The sequence below is a fragment of the Cyrtonyx montezumae genome, unplaced genomic scaffold (assembly GCF_038088225.1).
Source record: "Cyrtonyx montezumae isolate F1298 unplaced genomic scaffold, pur_monq_1.0 scaffold_51, whole genome shotgun sequence".
NCBI lineage: Eukaryota > Metazoa > Chordata > Aves > Galliformes > Odontophoridae > Cyrtonyx > Cyrtonyx montezumae.
The window spans coordinates 154,084-178,121 of record NW_027072058.1 but is presented as its reverse complement, the minus strand read 5'-3'; the positions used below and the strand labels follow the sequence as shown (position 1 = coordinate 178,121).

At 55.8% G+C, this 24,038-nt stretch overlaps 3 protein-coding genes across 6 annotated transcripts; 1 reads left to right on the top strand and 2 right to left on the bottom strand.

Moving 5' to 3' along the window:
• Window positions 1-426: 426 nt before the first annotated feature.
• On the bottom strand, window positions 427-3,472 carry SLC39A3 (solute carrier family 39 member 3). The gene is made up of 3 exons (XM_065748777.1): window positions 3,344-3,472; window positions 1,756-2,041; window positions 427-1,248 (listed from the first exon to the last, which is right to left on the bottom strand). The coding sequence occupies exons 2-3, from the start codon at window positions 1,960-1,962 to the stop codon at window positions 523-525; spliced, it is 933 nt and encodes a 310-aa protein (XP_065604849.1). The 5' UTR covers window positions 1,963-2,041; window positions 3,344-3,472; the 3' UTR covers window positions 427-522.
• Window positions 3,473-4,836: 1,364 nt separating this feature from the next.
• SGTA (small glutamine rich tetratricopeptide repeat co-chaperone alpha) lies at window positions 4,837-13,594 on the bottom strand. Of its 4 annotated transcripts, none has more exons than XM_065748776.1 (12): window positions 13,533-13,594; window positions 12,605-12,735; window positions 11,183-11,286; window positions 10,888-10,972; window positions 10,148-10,247; window positions 9,363-9,467; window positions 9,035-9,173; window positions 8,160-8,222; window positions 7,688-7,725; window positions 6,730-6,819; window positions 6,418-6,541; window positions 4,837-6,120 (listed from the first exon to the last, which is right to left on the bottom strand). In XM_065748776.1, exons 2-11 carry the CDS (start codon window positions 12,702-12,704, stop codon window positions 6,427-6,429), a joined length of 939 nt encoding a protein of 312 aa, XP_065604848.1. In that variant the 5' UTR covers window positions 12,705-12,735; window positions 13,533-13,594; the 3' UTR covers window positions 4,837-6,120; window positions 6,418-6,426. The 4 variants fall into 4 exon arrangements, with proteins under 4 accessions (XP_065604848.1, XP_065604846.1, XP_065604844.1 ...); XM_065748774.1 differs by having other exon boundaries at window positions 4,837-5,942; window positions 12,605-12,739; window positions 13,533-13,562; XM_065748772.1 differs by having other exon boundaries at window positions 12,605-12,739; window positions 13,533-13,561.
• Window positions 13,595-13,994: 400 nt separating this feature from the next.
• On the top strand, window positions 13,995-19,672 carry THOP1 (thimet oligopeptidase 1). Its single transcript, XM_065748771.1, has 13 exons — window positions 13,995-14,081; window positions 14,409-14,612; window positions 15,517-15,665; window positions 15,981-16,088; window positions 16,531-16,633; window positions 16,889-17,049; window positions 17,167-17,302; window positions 17,408-17,774; window positions 18,007-18,208; window positions 18,325-18,511; window positions 18,755-18,883; window positions 19,160-19,296; window positions 19,435-19,672. The coding sequence occupies exons 1-13, from the start codon at window positions 14,066-14,068 to the stop codon at window positions 19,591-19,593; spliced, it is 2,058 nt and encodes a 685-aa protein (XP_065604843.1). The 5' UTR covers window positions 13,995-14,065; the 3' UTR covers window positions 19,594-19,672.
• The last annotated feature ends 4,366 nt before the right edge of the window (window positions 19,673-24,038 follow it).

The following is a 24,038-nucleotide window of genomic DNA, read 5'->3' as shown; positions in this document are numbered from 1 at the left end:
AGTGGAGCTGGGCTCAGCGCGGCAGCCCCAGAAGGGCTATTATTTTTGGCAGCCATCACAACTAGGTTTTGCTCAAAACGAAGCTAGCAAAAGCAGCTTAGTGTGGATGGCACCTGCCTCCATCACTCCCATCACGGTTTCACACCAACTCAGAGCCCGAGCACCAGGGAAGAGCCCTGCAGCCAAATGCTGTGCGGGGGGGGGGGGGGAGGGGGCAGCTGTGCAGAGCAGTGGGAAATGAGATGGATGGAGAGCTCCTGAAGCCTTGGGGCTGCCACAGTGTCTGGAACTGCTGCCCTCGTGGACCCAGTGGGCAGGGAGAGGCCTCGTGGCACCCACCCTGGGGCACTGCACCCCTCTGAGCACACAAACACACACACACACACACACACACACACACACACACACACACACACACTCCTTGGGGTCAGCAGTGAAACAGCAGCAAGCTGGGATGCTCTGCTTCGCTGCTGAGCTCCAGCATCCCCCAGGGCTGCGTGGGGAGGAGGTGAGCTCTGCTCCTCACCACTTGAGGAAGACCAACCCGGCCAGCACCGCGTAGCCCAGCACCAGGAAGAGGACCTTCAGGAGACGATTGCTTTTGTCTTCCAGCTCCTTGGCGAGGATCTCGAAGAAGGTGATGAACAAAAAAGTGCCCCCTGCGATGCCTTGCAGGAGCAGAGAGGTGACGCTGCTGGCCGCGCTCTGAGTGCTCTCGATCCCCATCCCAATGCTGATGCCCAGAGGGATCATCAGGCTCACGGCCAGAGCCAGCTTGGCAGCGTCCCTCAGAGGCAGCGAGGCCTTGGCCATGCTGATGCCCAGAGCCACGGCCACGAGTGTCTCGTGAATAGCAACGCCCAGGAACAAACTCACCACTCTGCTGCCCTCCTCCTGCAAGCCCAGGGCCAGGCCCTCGAAGATGGAGTGCGTGCACAAAGCGAACACCAGGCCGAGCAACCGCAGCGGGCTGGAGCGGGACAGCTCCTGGATGTTGAGACCGTGGGAGTGCCGACCGTGCTCAGCGCTGCCCCGTGAGGATGTGATGAAGGGGCTCTCGTATTCGGAGTCGCTGCCGACGTCTGAACCCGCGTTGAAGGTCTCTAAGTCGATGAAGGAGGGCTTTTCCTTCTGGAAGGTCAAAACCAGCTGCTCCACAAACACCGTCACGAAGAAGCCGAGCATCATGATGGTCTCGGCCACTGGGTAGTCCGTGGTCACGTTGCCCTGCTTAAGAACTTCATCGAGCTGGAATAAAGCACACAGCCCGGGGGGGTCAGCCACGTTCTGCCCTCTATGGGTACGCAGGGAAGCTCTCAGGGCTTCCTACAGAACTCCTTTTGGGAGGAAAGTCTCCAATAACCAATATGGGGGGAGGGGGGAAGCTTGGCTGCGTGACAGAGGAACAGTGAAATATTCCTGTTGTGTTCACACAGCTCTGGAGGGAGATTAAACTGCTCCAGGATGCTGCAATGCCCTCACGCACAGGTCTCAGCGTGAGGCAGAGAACCAAAGAGCCTCACAGGCAGAGGTCAGTGGCCATGTGAGAGAGAGCTTTAAACGTGGGCTCGGAGTCAGGAGTTTGAGCCTAACACACAGGTGATGCTCAGCCTCCTCCTGCATCAAACAAGTCTAGTTTTCCAGTTCCTGAGTGGGAGGTGGGGGCTTACTGGGCCGCTCTGGTTAGAGATAGACCCTACACCTCCACAGGGGAGGAGGTTTGCTGAATTCCCCATGGGGCTCCCAGGCAGTTACCTTTCCTCTCACGGCGGGCAGCAGGGCATTGAAGCAGGTGGCCAGGAAGACCCCTCCTCCAAAAGAATTGCAGAGGGAGATGACCTTCCTGGAGCGGTGAGCCTTCTCATAATCCGCCTCGATGATCTTGACAGGGAGGAGGGATCCAGCCAGCATGAGGACACAGATGCCCAGCAGGCACAGCACTTTGGCAACCACGATCTTCATGGTGGTGTAGGGCCAGGAGCCCCTAGAGCAGCTCTGAGAGCGGGTGCATCACAGGGAGAGCTGCTCCCAGAGTCAGTACCTAGAGAGGGAAGAGATTTTCCTGTGTGAGTATTCAGTGTGTAGAAGAGCACCTTGCAGCCCCTGTGTGGGAATGAGCTCCACTCTGCCCTCACTCCGGGAGGTGATGAGTGGAGGATCACAGAGCTCTCACACACAGAACTGAACTGCAGCAAAAACCTTGCATGAATTGCACCAGCCGCACAGAACGGGTGCGGCCTCATTTTGCAGAGGTTTGGTTTGCAGCAGTAAGATCCACCCGAGCCCAAGGGATCAAGGCTTTGGTTTTAGCCACAGGGAGTGAGTAAGGGCTTGAACTGGTGGCTTCTAATTTCATTGAGGAGTTAAGTTAAAGATCCCTGCTCAGCATTCACATGGGGTTCAGTTTGGTTCTGCCCTCAAAACCTGAGCAGATCCATCCCTGCTGGGTTTCCTCAGCCCCTCTCTCCACCCCAGTGTGTGCAGTGCTGCCTGGGCTGCTTGTGGCTCTGATCTGTAGGCATCTCCCTCAAGAAACCCATGCACTGTGAGGTCCTCTGCTGTTCATGGGGTGTAACAAAAGAGGAATTGGATGGCAGTTCTGCACAGGAGAGACGTGTAGTGTCTGAGTTGCCCGGCTCCTGGCATCTGGCTCCATCCAAAATACGTTTACCTCGAGATTACACGTGGTGAAAACCTATTTAAAATGATTTTAGGAAGGTAACAAAATGAAATGTTTGTCTCCCTTGAGGTTTGGATCACTATAACCCCTCCTGTGTGGTGGGCTGCACGGATGGTGATTGTGTTATCAGGTTTAGGACTGAATGATGCTGTGCTCGGTGGGGGAGTTTAAAACCTCTTAAGTGAGCAGTTCGAGCTACCCAGAAGCAATCAGAGGCTGCAGCAGTGCATCCATCTGCAGCAGGGCTGGGAGTGGCTATGAAAAGCGACGTCCAGCAGCAGCAGCCCTGCTCAGATGATGCTGACTGACTCGCTGTGTGAACCTGGGTGACGTGCTGGGCGTGTGCTGCCAGGCTGAGGGGCAGCTCACCCTGCAGGGTTGCAGGCCCAGCTCTCCTGGTGCCTGTCAGCACTGAGCTGACACAGCTAACAAGTCACGCTGCCTTCATAAGGCAAACATCACTGGGGGTGCTGCAGCACCTGCACCTCCTGTGGAGTCAGCCTGCCCTCTGCTCAGAAGCTCTGAAAACTCGTTTGTGTCCAGCCCAGCCCCAGCAAACACCAAGCCTCACGTCGCTGGTGACAGCAGAGTGGCCCTCTGTGCCCTGTGACCTTTGAGGAAAGCAGCTTAGTGACAGATCAGAGCAGTGAGTGCTGGAAATACCTCATGCTCCTCTCTGCTCGCTCCTCCCAGCACGCAGTGGTCGGTGCCTCTGGCTCCTGGGTACGTTGGCAGCCCAGAAACCTCTGTGACAAAGAGTGAGTGAGGGACAGGTGCCGTGTGGATTACCGTCCAAACGTTTGGGCAACAGAAAGTGCTGTGAACAGACAGGGTGAAGCTCAGCATCCCAGATCGGTGCCCTGATGCTGCTGCTGGGGCACAGGAAGCAGGCCAGGTCCCCAGCCCCCCCCTCCCCCCCCAATGCCCTCTGGTGCCTACTAAGAGTGCACGGGGTGGGTGGGGGGGCCGCGGTGGGGGCTGCTCCCAGAACGTGGGCACTGAGCGGCGTCTGCAGGGACCGCCCCGGGGAGGGCACAGCACAGCGGCTGCCGCGGGGGGAGAGGGATGGGGTGTCCTGCTCCTCCGTGCACAGGGCCGCAGCCCGAGCTCACCCCCAAATCAGTGGGGGCAGCCCCACAGCCTCTGAGCCCCGCCCAGGCCCCAGAACCCACCACAGTCCCCGTCCCACCCCGGTTACTTCAGCAACAGCCCCTCGCACAGCCCCGGTTCCCGCAGTAACAGCCCCCAGCTCTCTGCCACCTCAATTACGAAACCCCCCGACCGTCCCAACTCCCTCAGGACCGGGGCCCCGCCCGCCCCGACCCCCACAGGACCGGGGACCCCGTTACCTCACGGTCCCCCCCCCCCCCAGCCGCCCCCCACTCACCCGCCGTCCCGGCCGCCTCCGCACGGCGCCCGCCCCCGCCCGCGTGCAGCGCTCTCCTATTGGCTGCGGTGAGAAAGACGGGCTCCCATTGGCCGAGGCGGCCGCCTGTCAGCCCGCCCACGCCTCGCGGGGTGCGCCGCCGAACGGGGTCCGCCGGAAACGCGCTGCGCGACGGAGGGTTCCGGGCAGCGCTGTCCGCGCGGCGGTGCTGACGGCACCGGGACCCCGCGGGACGGCGGTACGCGCAGGAGCACGGAGCCCCGCGGCCAGCAGCTCAGCAGCGGCACAGAGGAGGGGGAAGATGGAGCTAAAACACCGCCTCCGTGGTGTTCGAGGGGTCAGAAAAGCCACAGCGTAGTGAAGGAAATCCCCCACCACGAGCAGTGCCGGGGGAAAAGTCCCCAAAAAGTCCTTGTTTAAGGAGAGGGAAAACCTTCTTGGCCAATGAATGAACTTTTCCTTTCCCTGCTGCTCGGCCAAGGCTTCTCTTAGCGCCTGGTGCAGCAAGCAGGCAGCTGCAACCTGGAGGGAGGGAGAGCGAGAGGGAGGGAGGCAGAGGAACACAGGGGATGGGGGAGGACCACACGAACACCGAGGGAGCAGAGCTCCAACCCGCACAGCTCTGCACCCAGCAGCACCACCCCGGCTCTCACTTCATCACTGTGGCGACAGGGATAGCGAAGAGTGTCCAAATAGTTTATTCTTCACAAGTTACATCGACCACGTATTACTTTATGGAGCATTTACAGATTGATTTATTTTTTTTTTTCCTCTTATTTTTTTCTCTTGATATTAATCTTCAGCTCTACCTGCTCGTTCGTACCACTGGGTCTCCCACACGGGCGTTCTCCATCTCCCACCCACCCCTTTTTCCCAGCCAGCTGCTTCCACGGAGGAACTACCTTAACAACAACCTTGAGGCTGATACCCAAGTGTCCACCCTCATCTAGTGACTTCCAGGGGAGTTGCCAGAGCTACCTGAGCAGCTCCAGCAGGTGGGAAGCTGCAAAGTACTCAGCAACAAGAACCTTCTCCCTCCCCCCACGCTCTGCCAGCCCCAGCATTGAACCAGCAGCCTCCTCACTCTCTCTCCATCCAAGGAGCGTTTTTAATCCTACTCAAGCACCCTCTCTACTCCTATTATCAGCACGGTCAACTGGGTTGATTACTTACATGCATAAAAGACGGATTATAAAGCAAAGAAAAAACCTTTTAAACATCAAAAACATCATATCTTTCTCACTGTCCACCTGACTAGTTCACAGATTGGCTCATTCCAACAATAATGACTAAACACTAGATGAGTTCTGTCAGGACTGGGGATGGGCCCCGAGAAGCATTATCTGGAAACGCTCACTCTAAAGGAGTAGTCACAAATGTGAATGTTCTACCTGATCAGTCCCAGCCCCCCCCCCTCCCCCCGACACATTTACACTGACCTTGGGGAAGCAGTCACCAAATCCTGTCTATTAACACCAGCAACGTTGCTACAGACCTGAATGAGAAACACGGTGAATCTAATCAACAGAAACCCCGTTCCTGGAGGCAAGAAGATCCAGTGATGTCCAGAGCGTTCAAACACTACTGCCTTGGATCTGGCAGGAAGATTAAGGGGGTCAGGATGAGGGTAGGACTTTGAACACTTCTTTGAAGTGGCATGTGGGCAGGAAAGCGAAGACGTCCTGTAGTGAAGAGTGCATCGTTCCTCAAAAACGGGTTAAAAAATTCCCATGTAGCAAATAACATAGAAATGTAACAGTGTGGTTCATCTCCGAGTTTCTTTAGAAAGACTGTTGGTGCTGGTTTGTGTTCAGCTTGCTGGATCTTCCAGAAGAAAACGAATGGAAAGGAGGAGGGGGAGGAGCAGGACGAAGACTAGGGAAAGAAAGCGTGAATCTGTCTTTAACATGCAGCTCATATAAAGTACTTTGTGTTTTTTGTTTTGTTTTTCCTTTTTTTTTTTCCCCCTCTTGGACACTTTCAATTCAAGAAATGGCAACACGCACATGGCTTCCAGTTTTTAAAGCAAAGAACATAGTTCCCACGGGCTGTGCTGCAGAGACAGGAAGACAAGACATTGGCACGTTGAATTTCTGACAAAACAGTGTCCCTTTAACAACATCAGATAACAGAATTCATTTGTCAGTCACCAAGTGTGAGGGAAGGGCTCTGTGCCTGGCATCTCCAGGGCACAGCACCAGCAGGGCTGAGGCAGAGAGCTCAGTCTGGATGGAGAGGAGGAGACACTGAGCGTCTAGGTGAAGGCACAAGGCAGAAATTGCAGCAGAACACTGAAATCCTCCCTGCTCAGCTGGCCACAGCACAGCAGCACTCCCAGCTGCAGCCTCACCTGTAATGCTCATTCCTGCTGATCTTCATTGCTGGCACTTGGAGTTCTACTCCTGATCTGGCTTCGTAGCTGCTCTATTAGTTCAGGATTCTGCTGCTGCATCTGCTGCGCAAACTGCTGGCCCCTGGAGGAGAACAAGCTACAGTTACTGTGTTCTCACACACTGACACAGACTAGTCCTACATAATTCCTGCCAGGTGATTGCCACAGCTCTGCTCCAACAAGCAGTTCACATTACAGAGTGGCTTTACTCAGCCCTTGACTGAAGTTTTCACTTTTGGTCAGCAAATCTGAAGTCAGCTCCCTACTCACGCTTGTATCAGGCTGGCAAGATCATTTGTGGAGGGGCTGGTGCCTGCTGCTCCCATGGGGTTATGGCCACCAGAAATCATCCCAGACATGCTGTGGAAAGAAGAGTCATTGCTCAGAGCAGAAAAACATGTCAAAACCTTTTGTTTTACACTGGGAGAGGAAAAGAGCAATATAACATTAAGCTGCACGATATGCAGAACTATTTATAACAGCTTCAGTTACTGTACTGACGAACATTCCTCCCTCCATATGCAAGCTTGGTGCTATGCTTAATTAAAACACTGCCCCTCCTCACACAGGGTATTTGATAGCTCTGCACCAAATGAGATTTACTGACAGGACAGCCTCAACTCCGATTCAGTCACCAGTGCAGAACACCCTGAGTCTACAAAGCCCCTTCCCCTGCAAGTCCTCAGGCTGCACCTGGCACAGAACCTCAGCTGGCAGCAGAGGTGGAAGGAGCAGGCAGAAGCAAATGGAAATGGCAGCAGACATTTAGCCCTGTAGCTTGGCTGCCTCACACGGTAACCAAAGGATGAGCTCCAGAAGGACTCCAGCTCACTGACTGCCTGGGCTCTCAAGGGATGGATTGCAGAGGCCCACGCTTCATTCGCTTTATGGCTTTACATCGTCTTAGCATCTGACAGATGTTATGAACTGATAACTCTGTGGTACAGAGAATCAAAAGATTTTAACGGTGAGTGAGATGTGAAATCTTGTCTCCAGATCACACAGAGCCAAACTGCTCCCAACTTCCCAAATGCAACCCCAGTGCCACAATCCATCCTGCCCCCTACTGAGGTTCCTCAGTCCAGAGTACTCAAAGCACACAGTGGCTCAGGAGACAGGGCTGCTTTAAGGGCTGCCTTCCACATTTCTGGTTCCAGCACCCGCCCCCTCCCACCAGAACCTCAAAGGAGTGACTCAAAGAGGAAAGAGAACATGGAATCACACTTACAGCTGTTGTACTTGTGGATTGTTCATTAGGTTAGATGCCTATTTAAAGAGGGGGAGAAAAATGACACCCTATTTAGTCAGAAATGCCTGGGTAGATATGCAGATGTTGTGCCATTCAACTCTGAACAAAGCGAAGGCAGAAATACTTGGAAAGAGATCAATAGGACAAAAATAGCTAAGAGAGGCACAGTACCACACACAAGACAAGGCTGGTAATGCAGAACAGGCACCCTTTCCACATCCAGCATGTCACAAGGAGAAGCCTGTGAATAAGTCACTGGCTCTTTATTTGACTTGGGTGAAAAACAGAAGCACAGCTTTCTCCCAGCAACACCGACACAAAGAAATGAAACGAAAACAAAGCTGCCCACGAGACACAGGAACTCCCCACGCCACGTCCCAAAACATTTCATCCTGAACAGATAAAGGCACAGACTAGGCACAGCCTGGCTGTCATCTGTGCCCACATTTACCATACTCATGAAGCCAGGGTTGTTCAGCAAGCCAGCTAAATCGAATCCTCCAGGACCTCCAGTCTGTAAGAATAAAGACACCACACACGGGTGGTGACATCCTCTTATTTCTGATGCAACAAACAGCACATCAACACTCCCACTGTTATCAGAATCTGCTCTTTACAGCGTGGTGAAGGGCAGGCTGGGGATCAGCTCGCTCAGGGAGGCAAAGGGCACATGCTGGTGATAGCAATGATGGCACTGCATGCTTTACTGGGCACCTCGCCACGAGCCGAGCCGTGCTAGCGACGTCCTGCCCCAACCCATCACACCTGCCAAGTCAAACACACCCACCTGGTCACCTCTGAGCTACTCAAGTCTCTAGAAAATCTCCTTCAAAGCAGTAAAATAACATGTTGTTGTGTGGGGTGTGGCAGCAGTGCAGCTCATAGGTTCATAGGATTCTTTTCTTATTAAAAAGTGACAGCCACATTTGTGAAAAAGAGGGGGGGGGGAAAAAAGCCCTTGTGGTCGTGCTGACAGGTGACTAGAAAAAATATCTGCCTTTCAGGAGCAGTGACTTCAATTAAGAGAAGTGCCTTAAGCAAAAAGAAATAGCTTCAAAACGCTCCTTCCAATCAGTCTCACTTTGCAGCGCCCTCAAACAAACCCAAGGTGACCCAAGCAGAGCTGCTCTCTCTGGGTTTTAGTGGAAGAGTTCACAGCAGCACTCCTGAACCATCTCTCTTTGATCTGCATGCAAGATCTGTGCTCCAAACACAACCTAGATCACCCAGCCTCTGGCAGACAGCACCTGCTATCACTGGCAGCAGTGCAGTAAAGGAATCTCCATTACATCTTATCCTCACATACGTATTGGTTTCAGAACTTACTGGACTAGGAGTCTCCTTCATTTTCTGTTCAGCTATTTTAAGGTTGGATTTGTACGTGTCGTTGTCTGGGTCAAGCTCCAGGGCTTTCTTGTAGTAGACAACAGCTTCTGTGTGTTTATTTAAACTGGAGAGGGCCAAGCTATTAAAGTGGAAATGAAAGAAAGTTACAGAGGTAGATAAGCACTCACAGCCTTCCTCCACCCCCAGCTGAGGTGAAACACCACGTATTTTTACATGGCATTCCAGGGCAGAACACTGCTGATAGTGTAATTACCACAAAGCACTTTGAGATTCAAATTCTGGCACAAAAACCTGCTCTCTTACTTACCCCATTCTGCCATAAGCTTTGCTGTAGTTTGGATCAATGCCTATTGCTCTTTCACAGTCTCTGACTGCTCCAGCGTAATTTCCTAATTTACTGTATGCAGCAGCTCTGGAGAGAATGAGAAAGATGTGCAGAAAACACTTATCAGCTTGAACATGCTGATCAAGGTCACCTCTGTTCCCTCTCTGCAGTCTCCCACTCTAAAGGGAAAGTCGACGTGTGAACTTGACAGAAATCCAGAGTGTACCTACGTGAGCAGGTTGCCATCCAAACACTCAGCTTCACGTTCTGCTCCTACTGCAAACAAATCCAAGCTCTCACTCCTCCTTACAGACATTCCAAGAGGAAGGAAGCAGGAAAGTATCCCACTCACTGGCTCAGCCTGCTCTCTCAGCTCCCATTATGCCTCGATTTCTGAGTCACAAGGGCTGCTTCACCCATTTTCCCATCCTCTCCACATAAGGTTTTTATCTCACTTAAAGAGTTAATTGTCTGAAAGCAGTCAGCGTTGCTTGGAACCCTTATCTCTCTTAAAATGCTGAAGGGTTTGTTTCCACATCTACATCCTATCAAGGGATGCCAGGGCACAGAGCTGGCAAGGGGCACTGGAGAGCATGTCATTGAGCTTAAGGAAAAAAAACCCAAAAGCAAAACCACCACAAAGAGCAAGCAATAGAACAAGCAGTCTACAGAACCTGAAAAAGGGGATTCTGAGCAAGCAAGAGTATGAGGTGTAAGAAGGGCCAAAACCACAGGTGTGTAAGGGCAGAGATGGAGATAACCAGTACCTGTTGCAAAAATACACAGCATTGGATGGATTTAACTCAATTGCTTTTCCATAGAAGGACACAGCAGCTTCAAAGTTTTCTGCCTTCATTTGTTCATTTCCTAAAGAAATGGAGAAAGGGCTGATTAAGTTAAAACTTTAGACAAACAAAAGCAACGAGCCTGGATCTCTGTTCTTCTCAAGAAAACAGAACCAAAGAGAAGCCAAGAGTTTGCATCTCTTGCTGATCTATCAAGCTGCGTGCAAGCGTGAGGCATGTTCAGTAGTGATGCAAGAGATCCATATCTTGGCAATTTCAGGTTACTTGTCAACCTTTCAGATGGGATCCTGCAAGCTCCCTCAGCTGCTCTCCCATCTAAGGCACAGCAGAGGCCTCCCCAGAGTTACACTGCGCTCTGAAATCAACGCAGTGCATTGGCACTCAGAAAGCTCCCTGCTGGACTTCAGCACAACTCACACTGCCTTGCGTGGCAGAGAAAAGGCAACACACAGAGGAGAGCTCGACAGGAAAGATGCCACATCTACACAGCACAGGCCTTTAGAATGCAAAAGAAAATGCTGACCCAGCTGTCTATGTAGGTTCTGTGGCAGCTACATTATGCCAACCTACACAGGAGCAGAGAAACAAGCAGAAAACAAAGGGTTGATCCCATCCACACGCTCCCCAGGTGCTGAGTGAATTAAGTCTTCCTCCCCATCATCACTTAAACCTCATTAAACCCCAGCTCTAGAGGAAGCTACCTTCAGTCTTGAGCCTTTCAGCTTCAGCTATGTCATCTTCAGAGGGGGTGACTGGCTCCGAGTTTGCTCTGATGTGTTCAGGCTCCTTACAAGGAAAGGGAGAACGCTGTGCTGAGATAAAGACTCCCACAGAGAAGCACCACACCTCCCCCTTCCCAAGCACTGGCACATCGAGCCCAAAACATTTCACTCCTACATGCCTCCAAGGGGGCAGCACTGACACAGAAACCAAGCACAGCTCATTGCTTTGGCTGCTCTAATTGAAACTCAGCACATATTTAGGGAATTTGCTCACCTTTCCTGCAGCAGCTTCAAATATTTCAGGAAGAGTCTGCGACACAGCTAGGCCTTGGTCTTCAAGGGAGACTCCAAAAGCTGTCTCCAGGCACTGGATTGCCACTGGACATAACGAGTCGGGTCATTAGCTTTCCCCATTTTAACTAATTAGCTCTCTTCCACAACACCTGAATTTCATACAGTTGAAAATGGCATTCAAAAAGCCACACACACCACACCTATCCACACACCAGACTTGGGATTTGAGATCTACCTCTGCAGCACTTTCTGAGGTTCTGGGCCTGCAGGTCACCATCAGCTCCACGTTAGCACAGCAAAGTAAGGGTGTGCTTTTCAAATGACCTCAGCATGTTCTGGTGTAGCTCTCTGCCTGTCCCAAGATTACAGAAGGAATCTGCTACAGGACTAGAACCTGAGCACTGATCTACTGCACCTGAGTTGTACTCCTCTCCCAAATGCATCTAGTTTGGCACCAGAAGACAAGTGAAGCACCCTGCTTCGGTTTTCACACCCTGGCCACAGGAGGCTCAGTGACCCCACAGACCTTTTGCAGAGGTATCTGAACAGACCTGGGGGATGGGGAGGGCAGGTCTGCTACCATCCGTGCCACACCTTGCCAAACTCTAGAGCTGGGTAAACACTGCCTCTGGAAACGAAGCTCCAGGGAAGCATCAGCCACAACTCCCAACCCTTCCAGCAGCTTTAGAGCAGGTGCTGGGGTGGATGTTAACAGAACCAGGACTTTAATAGCACTTCCCAGTCCAAAAGCACAAGGAATAAACTCATTACGGCCAACACTATCCTGATCTCCCTCTTCCTGCCTCACTCAGGAACATCACCACCACGTTCTGCAGGCATGCCTCTGCTCTCTCTTCCACCAGAACAAACACACAGGCCAAACACTAAAGCATAAGCTCCTTAGGTAGATCTTTTAAGATCAGCATGCTCTCATTACCAGCAAAGACCCCTGAAAAAACCTGTATGAATCATGGTGTGATGTGAAAAAGCACTCTGACAGCAGACCTGGAAAAGCACTCCATGAGAAGAAATCATTTCCGTACTGCCCCAGAGTTCTTATTTTACACTACGTTACAAAACTCTTAACCTAATTTAAAGATAAAAAGTTCTAAATCTCAAACCCGGGGTCAGCAGGGAGGCTTTTGATCCCAGGTATATCCGTTCCTCCAGCTAATCTACTTCTGAAGGAGGTAACAAGAAATCAGATAAGCAATCAGCATCCTTAATTCCCTGGATATCTGCCCAGGAAGAAAAAATCATTCAAATCTTGGGAAAGCTTCAATGTTAGAAGCAGCCCAGGCAAGTTATGAGGCAGGGGACGGTAACCAAGTGCCCAAATTGCTCCATGATCTGGGCTGACAGACCCAGACACATAAATGGAGAAGGGTACATGTCCACGTACCTTCCAAACTCTCCTGAGCATCTGGAGAAAGACCCCCATTCTGTAGCTGGTCATGTAAGAACTGGATGATGGAGTAAGCAAGGCGCTTCTGGTCTGCCATTCTGGGAGGTTGTGATGCGTCTGCTGGACTCCTAACTTAAAAAAACACAAGTATCTGTAGAGAAAGAAGTTATGTGACCTGAAGGGCAGGAAGCCAAAGGTCTCTTCTGCTGTTCTCTCCCTACACAACAGGGGTAAGATGATCCTTTAGGGCCGATCGAGGCCTTCAGAGCCTTTGTGAATGTCTTTAACAACAGTCCCCCTGTCAGCTTCCTTGCCCCAGCCCTCAATTCCAAGCTGCAACAGCACTGAGATCACCACCAAGAAAACTACAGCCCCCCTCCTCTTAAGCATAACCTGGGTGTGAGACAAAGGCAAGGGGATGGCACGAGAAAATGGTGACCCCAAGAGCGCAGCCAAGGCTGGAGCTTGGTAGAGGTCCCCACGCCGGTTCCCTACGACACAACAGCAGCTCGCACTGCCCCGCAGGGAACCAACGCGGCTCTGCCTCTGTACAACACAGAACTAGGCTGGTGGCACAGAACCCCATGTAGAGCTCTCGCTAATGCAGAACTCAACAGCTGAAACACAACCTCCACGTAAAGGAAGCCCCCAGGGCCCGGCCCAGCAACGTGCCGGGCACCGGGAGCCCCTGCAGCGGGCGGGGGGGCGTGGGGGGAGGGACCGTGTGCCCGCAGCTCGAGGCCTACACGGCGTGGGGGCACGGCCCACGCCAGACCCCAGGAGAAATGAACCGTGCAGCCTCAAGCCAAACCGCCACCGCCACCACCGCAGCCCGGGAGCGCGGAGCTGCGCAGCCCGACCTCCCGCTGCCGCCCACCGGCGCAGGCCCCGGCCCGGCCCCGCCGCTCCGCCCCGCCCCGCTCACCGGGCACCGCGGCTCTCCCCTCAGCCACGGCGGGCGCGGCACTGCGCATGCGCCACGCCTCCCGGCGCGCCTGCGCGTCGCTCGCAGAGCTCAAAGCGCGTGCGCAGCAGCGAGGCCCCGCCCCCCCGGCCGCCATGACACGGCCACAGGAAGGGGGCGGTGAGCCGTCCTCAGTGAGGGCTGGAGGCCGGAAGCGCGGCTGCCGCTCCTCCTCGTTAACCATAGAGAGGACCGGGGCAGTGTCGCCATGGGAACCTGGCGGCCCGACCGGGCCGGGGGCTCCGCTGCCGCCGGTGCGATGGCGCTCGGGGTCACGGCAAGGCGGGGATGGCGATCCAGCTCCAGCCGCCCTCCTTGCACCGGGTTGAGCCGAAGGGGCGTAGAGAGCGGCCCGGTCCTCCCCGTTCCCATAATCCCTCAGCACGGCCGCTCTGCCCGCCCGCCTCGCTGCTCAGGCACATGCTCGGTGCGTGGGGCCGGTGCGGTTTCCTCGCGGCCTCGTCAGCAGCAGTGGGGCCCCGCGGCCGCCCGGCATGGCTCCCCCCACAGGTAGCGGCCCCGGGGCCGCGAGCGGCACGGGGAGTGGGGGGGGGAAACCCGGAGGATGGAAGCACAGGGCACGGCCCGGGGCGGGAAGAGGAACGAGGCAGCCCCACGGGGCCCGCGTGGACCCCTGCCCCTGGGTAGCCCTTTGTGGGGTTGAGGACAGAGTGTTCCCCATCGCCCGCTGTTTCCCCCTCCGTGCCAGCCACCCTTCCCCCAGCAGCGCGGGGCCAGAGCCGGCTGCAGAGCCCTGCGTCCTTAGAGCCGTGGCACGGCTTTATTCGCGGAGTTTTCCCCCCCAGCTCACGCGCGGTTTCCTTCCCCCTCCCCCAGGCAACGTGGTGGACAGCCAGTCCCCCCGCTCGCCCGCCAACCAGCTCCGCTGGGACCTGAGCGCCGAGCAGATCGAGCGCATGGCTGCCGAGCTCACCGAGAGGACCAAGCTGGTGTACGACCGCGTGGGCTCCCAGGAGCAGGGCGAGGTGTCCTACGAGAACACCCTCAAGGCATTGGCAGATGTGGAAGTGGAGTATACAGGTACGTGTGTGACGTGGGAGTGCTTGCTTTCTGGAAATCTCTATACATATACGTAAATTACAGCTTTTTTTTTTTGGCTCTTTTTGCCTTCCCTTGACCCCCTTGGTGGTGGTGTGTGTGCTTTCCTAGTTAATGTTTATACAGCTAGGTGCAAGTACAAAGCAAAGAGTAGTCTTGGACCGGAAACCTAAGTCTAAAACAAGAATGGTGCTTTGGCAGCAGGAAGGTGAGCAGTTAGTTTTCAAGGCTGTCTGCTAATTTTATATGTCAAGGTGCATCAGTAGGAACAAATCATGCACTGACAGAAGTCTCAGAAGTCTTTATCCTGTTGTCATTTTTGGTTTCTTCTCTAGGGCAGTGGATGGCTATCCCTCTGTGTGTCTTGTCCGTTTGAACATTGCTGTCATTGTAGAGGTTCTGTGAGGCAATGTGATCTGATGATACAGCATTGCTCAGGGGTAGAAGGGAATGTTTTCTGTACGTTCATTTCTAAAATGGAGATAAGTCAGGAGAGAGCACATCTGGGGCATTGGAGAAGCATCTGCAATGAAGGTGTGTCACTGGTGGCCTGGTTCCTGAGGGGAGGGAGACGTGCAGCTGTGCTGCCTGTGTACGTCTGGCAAAATAGTTGGGAAAGTCATGCAGGTTTTGTGAGAAGGCCTGAGTGCAGTGGGAAATCAGTGTCAGTGGGCATTGCAATAAGCAACGAGCAAGTGGGTGCCCAGCAGGGATCATTCCAGATTTGTGTGAGGGCAGCAGCTTGCCTTGTTCTCCCTGAGTGTGGGCAAGTGGGTCAGGCTCCAGGGCTGTCAAACTGGCTCCCAATTAACACAGACAAGCTGCCTGCACTCCCACTCGGACGTGAAGCTGTTGTCTTTTTGTAATCTGTCTGCTGTCTTTCCAGTCCATCGGAACATGCTGGACTTCCCCCAGCACGTCTCTCCTTGCAAAGACATCCGTGCAGCAAGCACTGAGGCTGACAAGAAGCTCTCAGAGTTTGATGTGGAGATGAGCATGAGGCAGGATGTGTACCAGAGGATTGTCTGGCTCCAGGTGTGTGCTCAGGGGGATGCCTCTGAGTGGGGAACTGAAACTTCCTGGAATGACAGTGTGCTTTCTTCCCTTGTCCCAGACTTCAGAAACAAGTGATGCTGGGTGTGGAACTGAGTAGTTGTATGGTTTAGATGTTAGTGTGACCGTGGGGGTTGAAATCTGAGGGCTGTGACACAGACCCAGGCCTTGTTTGTGGAAGAAGGGCTGGGTAATGCTTCTGTGTCACTAATTTGCCAGTTGCCAACAGGCCTCAGAGCAGCTGTGTGAGGGTGCCTGATCCCCTGGCTCTCTGTGCTCATGGACTTTGTTTTACAGGAGAAAGCAGAGAGTGCCTCACTGAAGCCTGAAGCAAAGAGGTATCTGGAGAGGCTGATCAAATTGGGCAAAAGAAATGGCCTTCATCTCCCTGAGGAAACACAGGAGGTGAGAACACTGACATGCAGAGGAGGCCTTGCAGGGTGGTAGGGAGGGAGTCCCCTGGAGCTGGGGATGAGCTGGGCAGACTGAAAGCTGAGCTGCTCAGGGTCTCCTTGCCGTGAGCTAGTGGCTCAGTGAAGGATCCTGAATCTAGGTTAAAAATAGAAGAGAAGGTGAGATGAAACAAGGGCAGGGGAAGCAGCTGCTTAAACACCTGCAGCTCTTGGTGGGAGGCAGTTGGGACCTTGCTGAGGTGGCTGCTGCCTACCAGGTGTGATCAGAGAGAGTCTGTTCCGGGCTGAGAGCTCAGAGCATGTACACAATTAATTCTGCAGAGTTGTGTTTGAATAAAAGCCAACTGCAAACCACTCAGCAGGCAGCTGCCAACTGGAGACTGTTTGACTTTCCTGTTTGGACTGACTTTTTCCTGTTCATCTCTGTTTTAAAGAAAATCAAAGCTATTAAGAAAAAGCTGAGCATCCTCTGCATAGACTTCAACAAGAACCTGAATGAGGACACCACCTTTTTGCCCTTCTCAAGGGAGGAGCTAGGTATGGACTGCTCGTGCTTGCCAGTTTTCTGTGTGCTGTTGTGGTGGGCCAGGTACAGAGTTAAAAGGGATGGTCTGCTTTTTCTTCTCAGTGGCCAAGAAGCAGGTTTGTGCTCTGATACCATGACCCAGCCAGTGTGTGGGAATGTGAGCACAGGGATTGCTCTGGCAAAGGAGGAAAAGCCTGTTTCTGTGCACAGGCCTGATGTTTTGGGAAAGAACTGGGCTCTTTGTCATTTGTCTGCTCTTTTCTCAGGGGGACTCCCTGAGGACTTCTTGAACTCTCTGGAGAAGACAGAGGATGGCAAGTTGAAAGTCACCTTGAAATACCCGCACTATTTTCCTCTCTTGAAGAAGTGCTATGTGCCTGAAACAAGGAGGAAGGTGGAGGAGATGTTCAACTCAAGGTGCAAAGAGGTAGGTGGCCAGCAAGGCCGGGAGGAGAGAATGCCAGTTAGGACTCTTCCATGGGCAACTCGTGCTTCCTTTCTTGTGCACCTACTTCATGCTGAGCCGTGTGCCTTTGTGTTGCAGGAGAATTGCTTGATCCTCAAGGAGCTGGTGGACTTGCGGGCTCAGAAAGCCAGTCTGCTGGGCTTCAGCACCCATGCTGACTTTGTGCTGGAGATGAACATGGCTAAAAGCAGCAAGACTGTGGCTACTTTCCTGGGTATGGCCCGTGGCTGTGGGCTTGAGGGAAGGAGTGGGGGCTCTGCTGGGCTGGGTGTGCTGTTCTCACCCCTTTGCACTAACCCTGCCTCCCGTGCTTTTCCAGATGAGCTGGCCCAGAAGCTGAAACCCCTTGGGGAGAAGGAACGGGCAGTGATCCTGGACCTGAAAAAGAAAGAATGCGAGAAGCGAGGCCTGGAGTTTGACAACCGCATCAATGCCTGGGACATGCGTTACTACATGAATCAGGTGGAGGAAACCAAGTACAGCGTGGACCAGAATCTGCTGAAGGAGTACTTCCCCATGCAGGTGGTCACCACGGGCCTGCTGGCCATTTACCAGGAGCTGCTGGGGCTCACCTTCCATCTGGAAGAGAAAGCTCAGGTGTGGCACGAGGACGTCCAGCTCTACACGGTGAAGGACACCTCCTCCGGAGAGATCATTGGCAAGTTCTACCTGGATCTGTACCCACGGTGAGGCTTGGGCAGGTCGAGTGGAGGGAGGAGGGGCAGTGGGAGCAGTCAAGGAGAAGGGGACGTCCTGCTCTTTGCTGTGTGGCTGTGGCAGAGCTCTGGGGGCACTGGGTCTGTGTGAGCTGCAGCGTTGTCGTGGCTGCTGCTCTGAGCAAACCTCAGTGCCCTGCGTGGTGTCTCGTGGCTGACAGCCTGGGAGCATCCGTGTAACAAGCTCCTCTTCCTGGCCCAGGGAGGGGAAGTACGGGCACGCAGCCTGCTTCGGGCTGCAGCCAGGCTGCCTTCTGCCAGACTCCAGCCGGCAGATCTCCGTGGCTGCCATGGTGGCCAATTTCACCAAGCCCACCCCAGATGCACCCTCCTTGCTGCAGCATGATGAAGTGGAGACCTATTTCCACGAATTTGGGCACGTCATGCACCAGCTGTGCTCTCAGGTGAGGTCTCCCTGGGTTGGCAGAGGTGTGGTTTATCACCTCCCCCCCTCTTTTGATCTCATGTAGAGTTGTGTCCCAGTTGGAGGTGTGGTTGATGGTCTGGATGTGTTTCCTAGGCCGAGTTTGCCATGTTCAGTGGGACACACGTGGAGCGGGATTTTGTCGAGGCACCTTCACAGATGCTGGAGAACTGGGTGTGGGAGAAGGAGCCACTGCTGCGCATGTCCAGACACTACAAAACAGGGAGCCCCATTCCTGATGAACTGCTGGAGAAGCTCATTAAATCCCGGCAAGCAAACACGGGTATGTGCTGAAGAGGGACGTGGGAGTTAGCAGTACTGTGTGCTATTCCAAGTGAGGACAGAGCCTTGCTGGAGTGTCCTCTATGTACAGGGCAGGGAAGGGGACTGCGGGTGACCAGGATGGTTAGGTGAAAAGCTTTGCCTTGTTCTCTGTGGGCTGAGAGGGCTGGGAGGAGGGAACCCCATCTGTGGGGAGAGCTGTGGGAGCCCTCAGGCCTCAGTTCTCCTCCTCCCCCCTGAACAGGGCTGTTCAACCTGCGTCAGATCGTCCTGGCCAAGGTGGACCAGGCTCTGCACACCCAGACGAAGGCTGACCCCGTGGAAGTGTTTGCACAGCTCTGTGAAGAGGTGCTGGGTGTCCCTGCTACCCCAGGTATGTGGGGCTCCTGCTGGGGGTCCCACGCATGCTGTTTCTCTGGGATTGGTTCTGCAGGGTCCTTTCAGGGTTGGGTGGCTTGGAGGGGATGGTTTTTACTGACTCCAGGGAAAGCAGGACGGAAAGTGACAGGAAATTCCATCCCTGTTTCCCCCGTGGTTGTGAACAGGCTGATGCAGTGCCTGCTCTGACACATTTACAGCATGGAGGGCGCTTTCCATGAGCAGTTCCTGCAACCTTTCCAGTTAACCCTTCCCTTCCTTTGCTGTGAAGGTACAAACATGCCAGCTACCTTTGGCCACTTGGCTGGAGGCTACGATGCCCAGTACTATGGCTACCTCTGGAGCGAAGTGTACTCCATGGACATGTTCCACACACGCTTCAAGCAGGAGGGGATCATGAACTGCAAGGTAGGGAACATATCCTGCGTGGCCAGACTCAGGGGCTGCCTTCCCCAGGGAGTGTCTGCTGCAGGGGGGGGTAGGAGGCACTGCAGTGAGGTCAGGGAGGTGGGTGTCCTGCGTGCGCTCCCATCTCTCTCTTTGCAGGTGGGCATGGATTATAGGAATTGTATCCTGCATCCCGGTGGGTCCCTGGATGCTTCTGATATGCTGAGGAAGTTCCTGGGCCGTGAGCCCAAGCAGGATGCCTTCCTGGCCAGCAAAGGACTGAAGGTGGAGAGCAACTCGCTGCCTTCAGCCTGCTAAGAAGCTGCTCCAGCCCGTTTGAGTCAAGCCAGCTCCTTTGCCTACACTCCAGTCCTCAGGCCCAGCAATACTCGGTACTTCCAGCACGTCCTGGGCCCACCCCACGTGGAGCTGCTCCTCCAGGATCCTGCCCTGAGCCCACCCGGGCAGCCAGAGCTGCACTGGGCCTGGGCTGCTGCTCTGCAGTGACAGCTCTGTGTAGGAAATCAAATCCCCTTTATCACTCCCCAAAAAGGGGATGGGGCTGTCACTAGCCACAAAAGTTAGCTGAACTTTGTACCTGGTTTCTGCACGGGGGTGAGTTTTGGTGTCATTGTTAGCTGGGTCTGGAGGGTGAGAAGTTAGCAAGCTGCTTGAGTCATTGTTTTAAAATCCCTTTTGTTTTAAGAAATGAGACTTCCCATAGGGCTTGGCTTGTTTTGTGACCAGAGTAGACTTACTGTTGAGCACAAAACAAACGGCCTGAGGAGTTTTATTAGGAATCCTGCTCTCCCCAAGTTTTGGGCAGCTGTGGAATAAAGATAGGAAAATATCTCGGTGCTTAAAAACCACTGTGTTTCCCAGAACATCCTGTCCTGAGCTGCTGCAACGCCGCTGCCTGGGCAGTGGGCTGGGGGGGCTGGGGTGGGTGGTGGGCAGAGAGCAGGGCTGCGTGCCTGGGGTCATCCTGGGGCAGCTGCTGCCCTTGGGGCTGAGGTCAGTGTGTGTCAGGGTGTGTTGGTGTCAGCTGTGAAGCCAGGGTGTGGGACAGGGGAGGGAGGGAGGGGGCCGTGGAAAAAATAAAAAAGCAGGCAGCTTCAAACAGCACAGATACTTTGGGATAAAAATACCGAGTGGGCCTGGTGCCAGGGGAGGGCCTGGGAGCAGTGCTGGGCTGGGGCCCAGCAGCCAGCCCTTCCCCTGGCCTCGAGAGCAGCATGCTGCCTGCTCCCCTGGCCCTGAGGAGGCCCCACGGCAGCGCCCACACGTCTTGGGCCACGCAGGTGGAAGTGTAGGCACCCTCCTTGCAGAGCTGAGGCCCCGGCTGTGCTTTGCTCCTGCTGTGCTCAGCAGTTTTCCCTGCTCCCTCCCCAGCTCTGCGGGGCTGCTCAGAGCCGGGCCCTGCAGCTCCTCTGCTGTCGGAGCTCACTGTGGTGGCCTCGGCTGCTCCCTGTGCACCTCCTCTGGTCCCCAACCTTCCAGCTGAGCTGCTTCACCTCCTGGGATGAAAGCTGGGGCCGGCTGCTGCTGAGAAGCGTGCACCGTGTGCAGACAAAACCACTGCTGTCACCTCCCTGCCCCAGTCCCCTGTGACACGAGGGCCACTGCCACCCCCCCCCGTTCCCCCCCCCATCAGCCATGCAGATGGTGCCCCTCCCTGGGGCCACGCAGGCATCTTGTCCTCCCCCCCCCCTCTGTTTTAGGCATAGCTGAGTGTCTGTCCCAGCTGCGCAGGGCTGGGAGTGCTCCGTTTGATGCTGTGTTATAACTGTCACATTTTACTGAGCTTGCGGGGTTTTCTTCTGCCCTCTCCTCTCGAGGGTGGGGAAGATGTGCACTTTCCTTCCCGTGTAACTTCGTCCCTCCTTCCACTGCCTCGTGCTGATGTGAGAGGTGGGCTCGTAGGGCCGACCCCACAGGGCACAGAGCTGCACCTCATCCCTCCGCTCCCCACCAGGGAAGAAAGAATCCCATCTGTGGGTTTTCTTGCTTGGTTTCATTCACCTTTAAGGACAAACTGGTGTGTGTGTGCCGTTTGTGGTGGTCGCGTCCCTCCCTGCTTGCTTCCATCATTTTCCATGGTTCCTAGCACTAATAAAGATCTTCCCCCAGCCGATCTCTGCGTGCTTCAGGTCTGGCTGAGCAAGCTCCTCCTTCAGGGCCCGGCTTGGCTGCGGTGCTCCCGGCGCAGCCATCCCCACATCAGGCTGAGGACGGGCACGGCGTGGCAGGCGTGGGGAGGCAGCGTGCGTGGCGTGAAGCCCTGTGCAGCAGCAGGCAGTGATTCCCCGTGGGTACGTGGCCCCCACCCCCACCTGGGTGACCCCCACCTGGGTGGCCCCTACCTGCGTGAAGAAGCCGTGCTGCAGCACCTCCTGCAGGCCGGGTCGTGCCGTGGGCTCGGGGTTCAGCAGCTGTGCGATGAGCGCTCGGGCCCGGGGGGAGAGGCAGTGGGGTGGGGGGTACCGCACCCCACGGATGCGCTGGTACAGCTCCCACCGCCCCGCGGCCTCGAAGGGGGGGCTGCCCATCAGCACCGTGTACCTGGGGGGGGCATTGGGTGCTCAGCGTGGCCGCGGGCGCCCCCTGCCCTCCTTGTGGGTCCTGGCTTACATCACACAGCCCAGTGCCCACACGTCCGAGGGCAGCCCGTGGCCTTTGTGCTCCAGCACCTCCGGGGCCAGGTATCCCGGCGTCCCACAGAGCGCTCTGCGTGGAGGGCACAGTGAGCCCAAGCTGGGACCCCCAACCAGGGGGGGGCCGTGGCTGTGCTCACCCCCAGTGCCGCCCGCTTGCTGCCACCGGCCGTGCCAGCCCCAGGTCCCCGATCTTCACCTGCATTTCCCTGCTCACCAGCAGGTTACCTGGGGGGGGACGTCAGCCTGAACGCACCCACAGCTCTCCCCCAACCCTTGCCCCCCCCTCCCATCCCACATACTCGGCTTGAGGTCCCGGTGCACGATGCTGTGCCCGTGGAGGTAGCGCAGCCCCGCGATCACCTGCTGCAGGTAATACCTCACCTCCGGCTCCGTCAGCACTCCCCGGGCACGCAGGATGTCTGCCACAGACTGTCACAGGGCAGGGTGGGGGGCTCAGGGCACAGCACAGCCCCGGCTGTGACCCCCCCAGCCCTGCCCACCCCGCTCACCCCACGGCAGCAGTGCTCCAGCAGCAGGTAGAGGTGGCTGCGGGTGCCCAAGTGCCCGTGCAGGCGGATGATGTGACGGTGGCAGAGGCGGCTGCTCAGCTCCAACTCACGCTCCACCTGCGTTGGGGGGAGCCCAGAGCCCGGCAACACTTGGGGTGTACCCCCCCCTCCCACCCCAGTGCACTGCCTTCAGGGATGGGAACTGAGGGAACAACCCGGATCCACAGCAGAGAAGAGGAAGGGCTGCGGGCATTGCTCCCCTCCCTGGGGTGTCCTGCCCCCCTCCCTGGGGTGTCCTGCCCCCCCAAACCCCGGACTCACCCTCTCTCTGGTTCCTGGCACAGCGAGCCGGGCCTGTGGGATCACCTTTGCAGCATACACCCTTCCAGTGGCCAACTCCATCAGCTGATAGCAGCGCCCAAAAGCGCCCTGGGGGGAGCCCAGGGTGAGAGCAGAGCACGGGGGTCCCTCCTGAGCACTGCTCTGCCTCCATCTGTGTCCCCGGTGGAAGTGGGGGGGGGGGTCCTGCTTGGGACAGGAGTGGTGTTGGGCATTTACCTCCCCCAGGAGCTGTCCCCGCCGGTAGATCGCCCCGCTGTCCTCATCCTGGATGTAGCTGCCGGGCAGCTCGCCCTGTGCCATCCCACTGTGCTGCACCCTGCGTGGGAATGCTTCAGGGTCACCTGCACCTGCCTGCCCCCCCCCCCCCCCCCACGCTGTAACTGCTTCGCCTCCGGGCTGCCGTGATGCTGTGGGAATGCGGGGGGGCAAAGCTCTGGGGGAGCACCCACCTCCCTGTGCTGCTGGGTGCGGATGGACCCCATGGTGATGTGCATAGGGTTTTCGGGGATGCTGTGAACAACTGTGCACCCCCCTCCCCCCGCCAAATCTGCACCCCTTCCCAGCCATGCTGCCTTCCCCAGCACCCAAAGACCCCCTCAGATCCCTCCAGAAGCCACTGCAGCTGGGACCCAGGATGCTGGAGCAGGATGGGGCTGGGTGTTGGGGGGGTCCCATCTGCCTCTCCCTCCCCTTGAGAAGGACTGGGGTCCCACTTGTAGTAGGGGGGGGGGGGCTGCACCCCAGGACCCCCCCCGACAGCACAGAGCTCCCTGCCTGGCGCCTGCAGCTGGGCTTTGGTTCGGAGCTGGGGGGGGGGCTGGCTAACAGCCAGCATGGGGCTGGCGGCAGCTGTGGCCCCCCCCCCAGGGACATCCCAGAGCCCTTAACTCCCTGTGTGCTGCACCGGGCTGTGCTGGTGTGTGCAATGCCAATGGGTGGGGATACCCTGGGAGGGGGACACAGCAAAGTGCCAGGAACAGACCCCCTCCCCATCTAGTTCATACCGACCCCACTGGACCCTGTGTCACCCCACAGTGTTGAGTTTGAGGTCAGACGTGGGCTCACATTCACCCCCCCTCATCCAGCATCGCCCCTCCCCCCCCCTTCCCCCCACCCCGACGTTGAACCTCCCCCGCAGCTCAGTGCACCGCGGGCCCCCAAGGGTTAAGCGTGAGATTGGGGAGGGCTGGGCGCACCTTTGGGGCTGGATATTAATAACGCGGCGGGGAGGGACGGGAGGCGAGCGGGAGGGGAG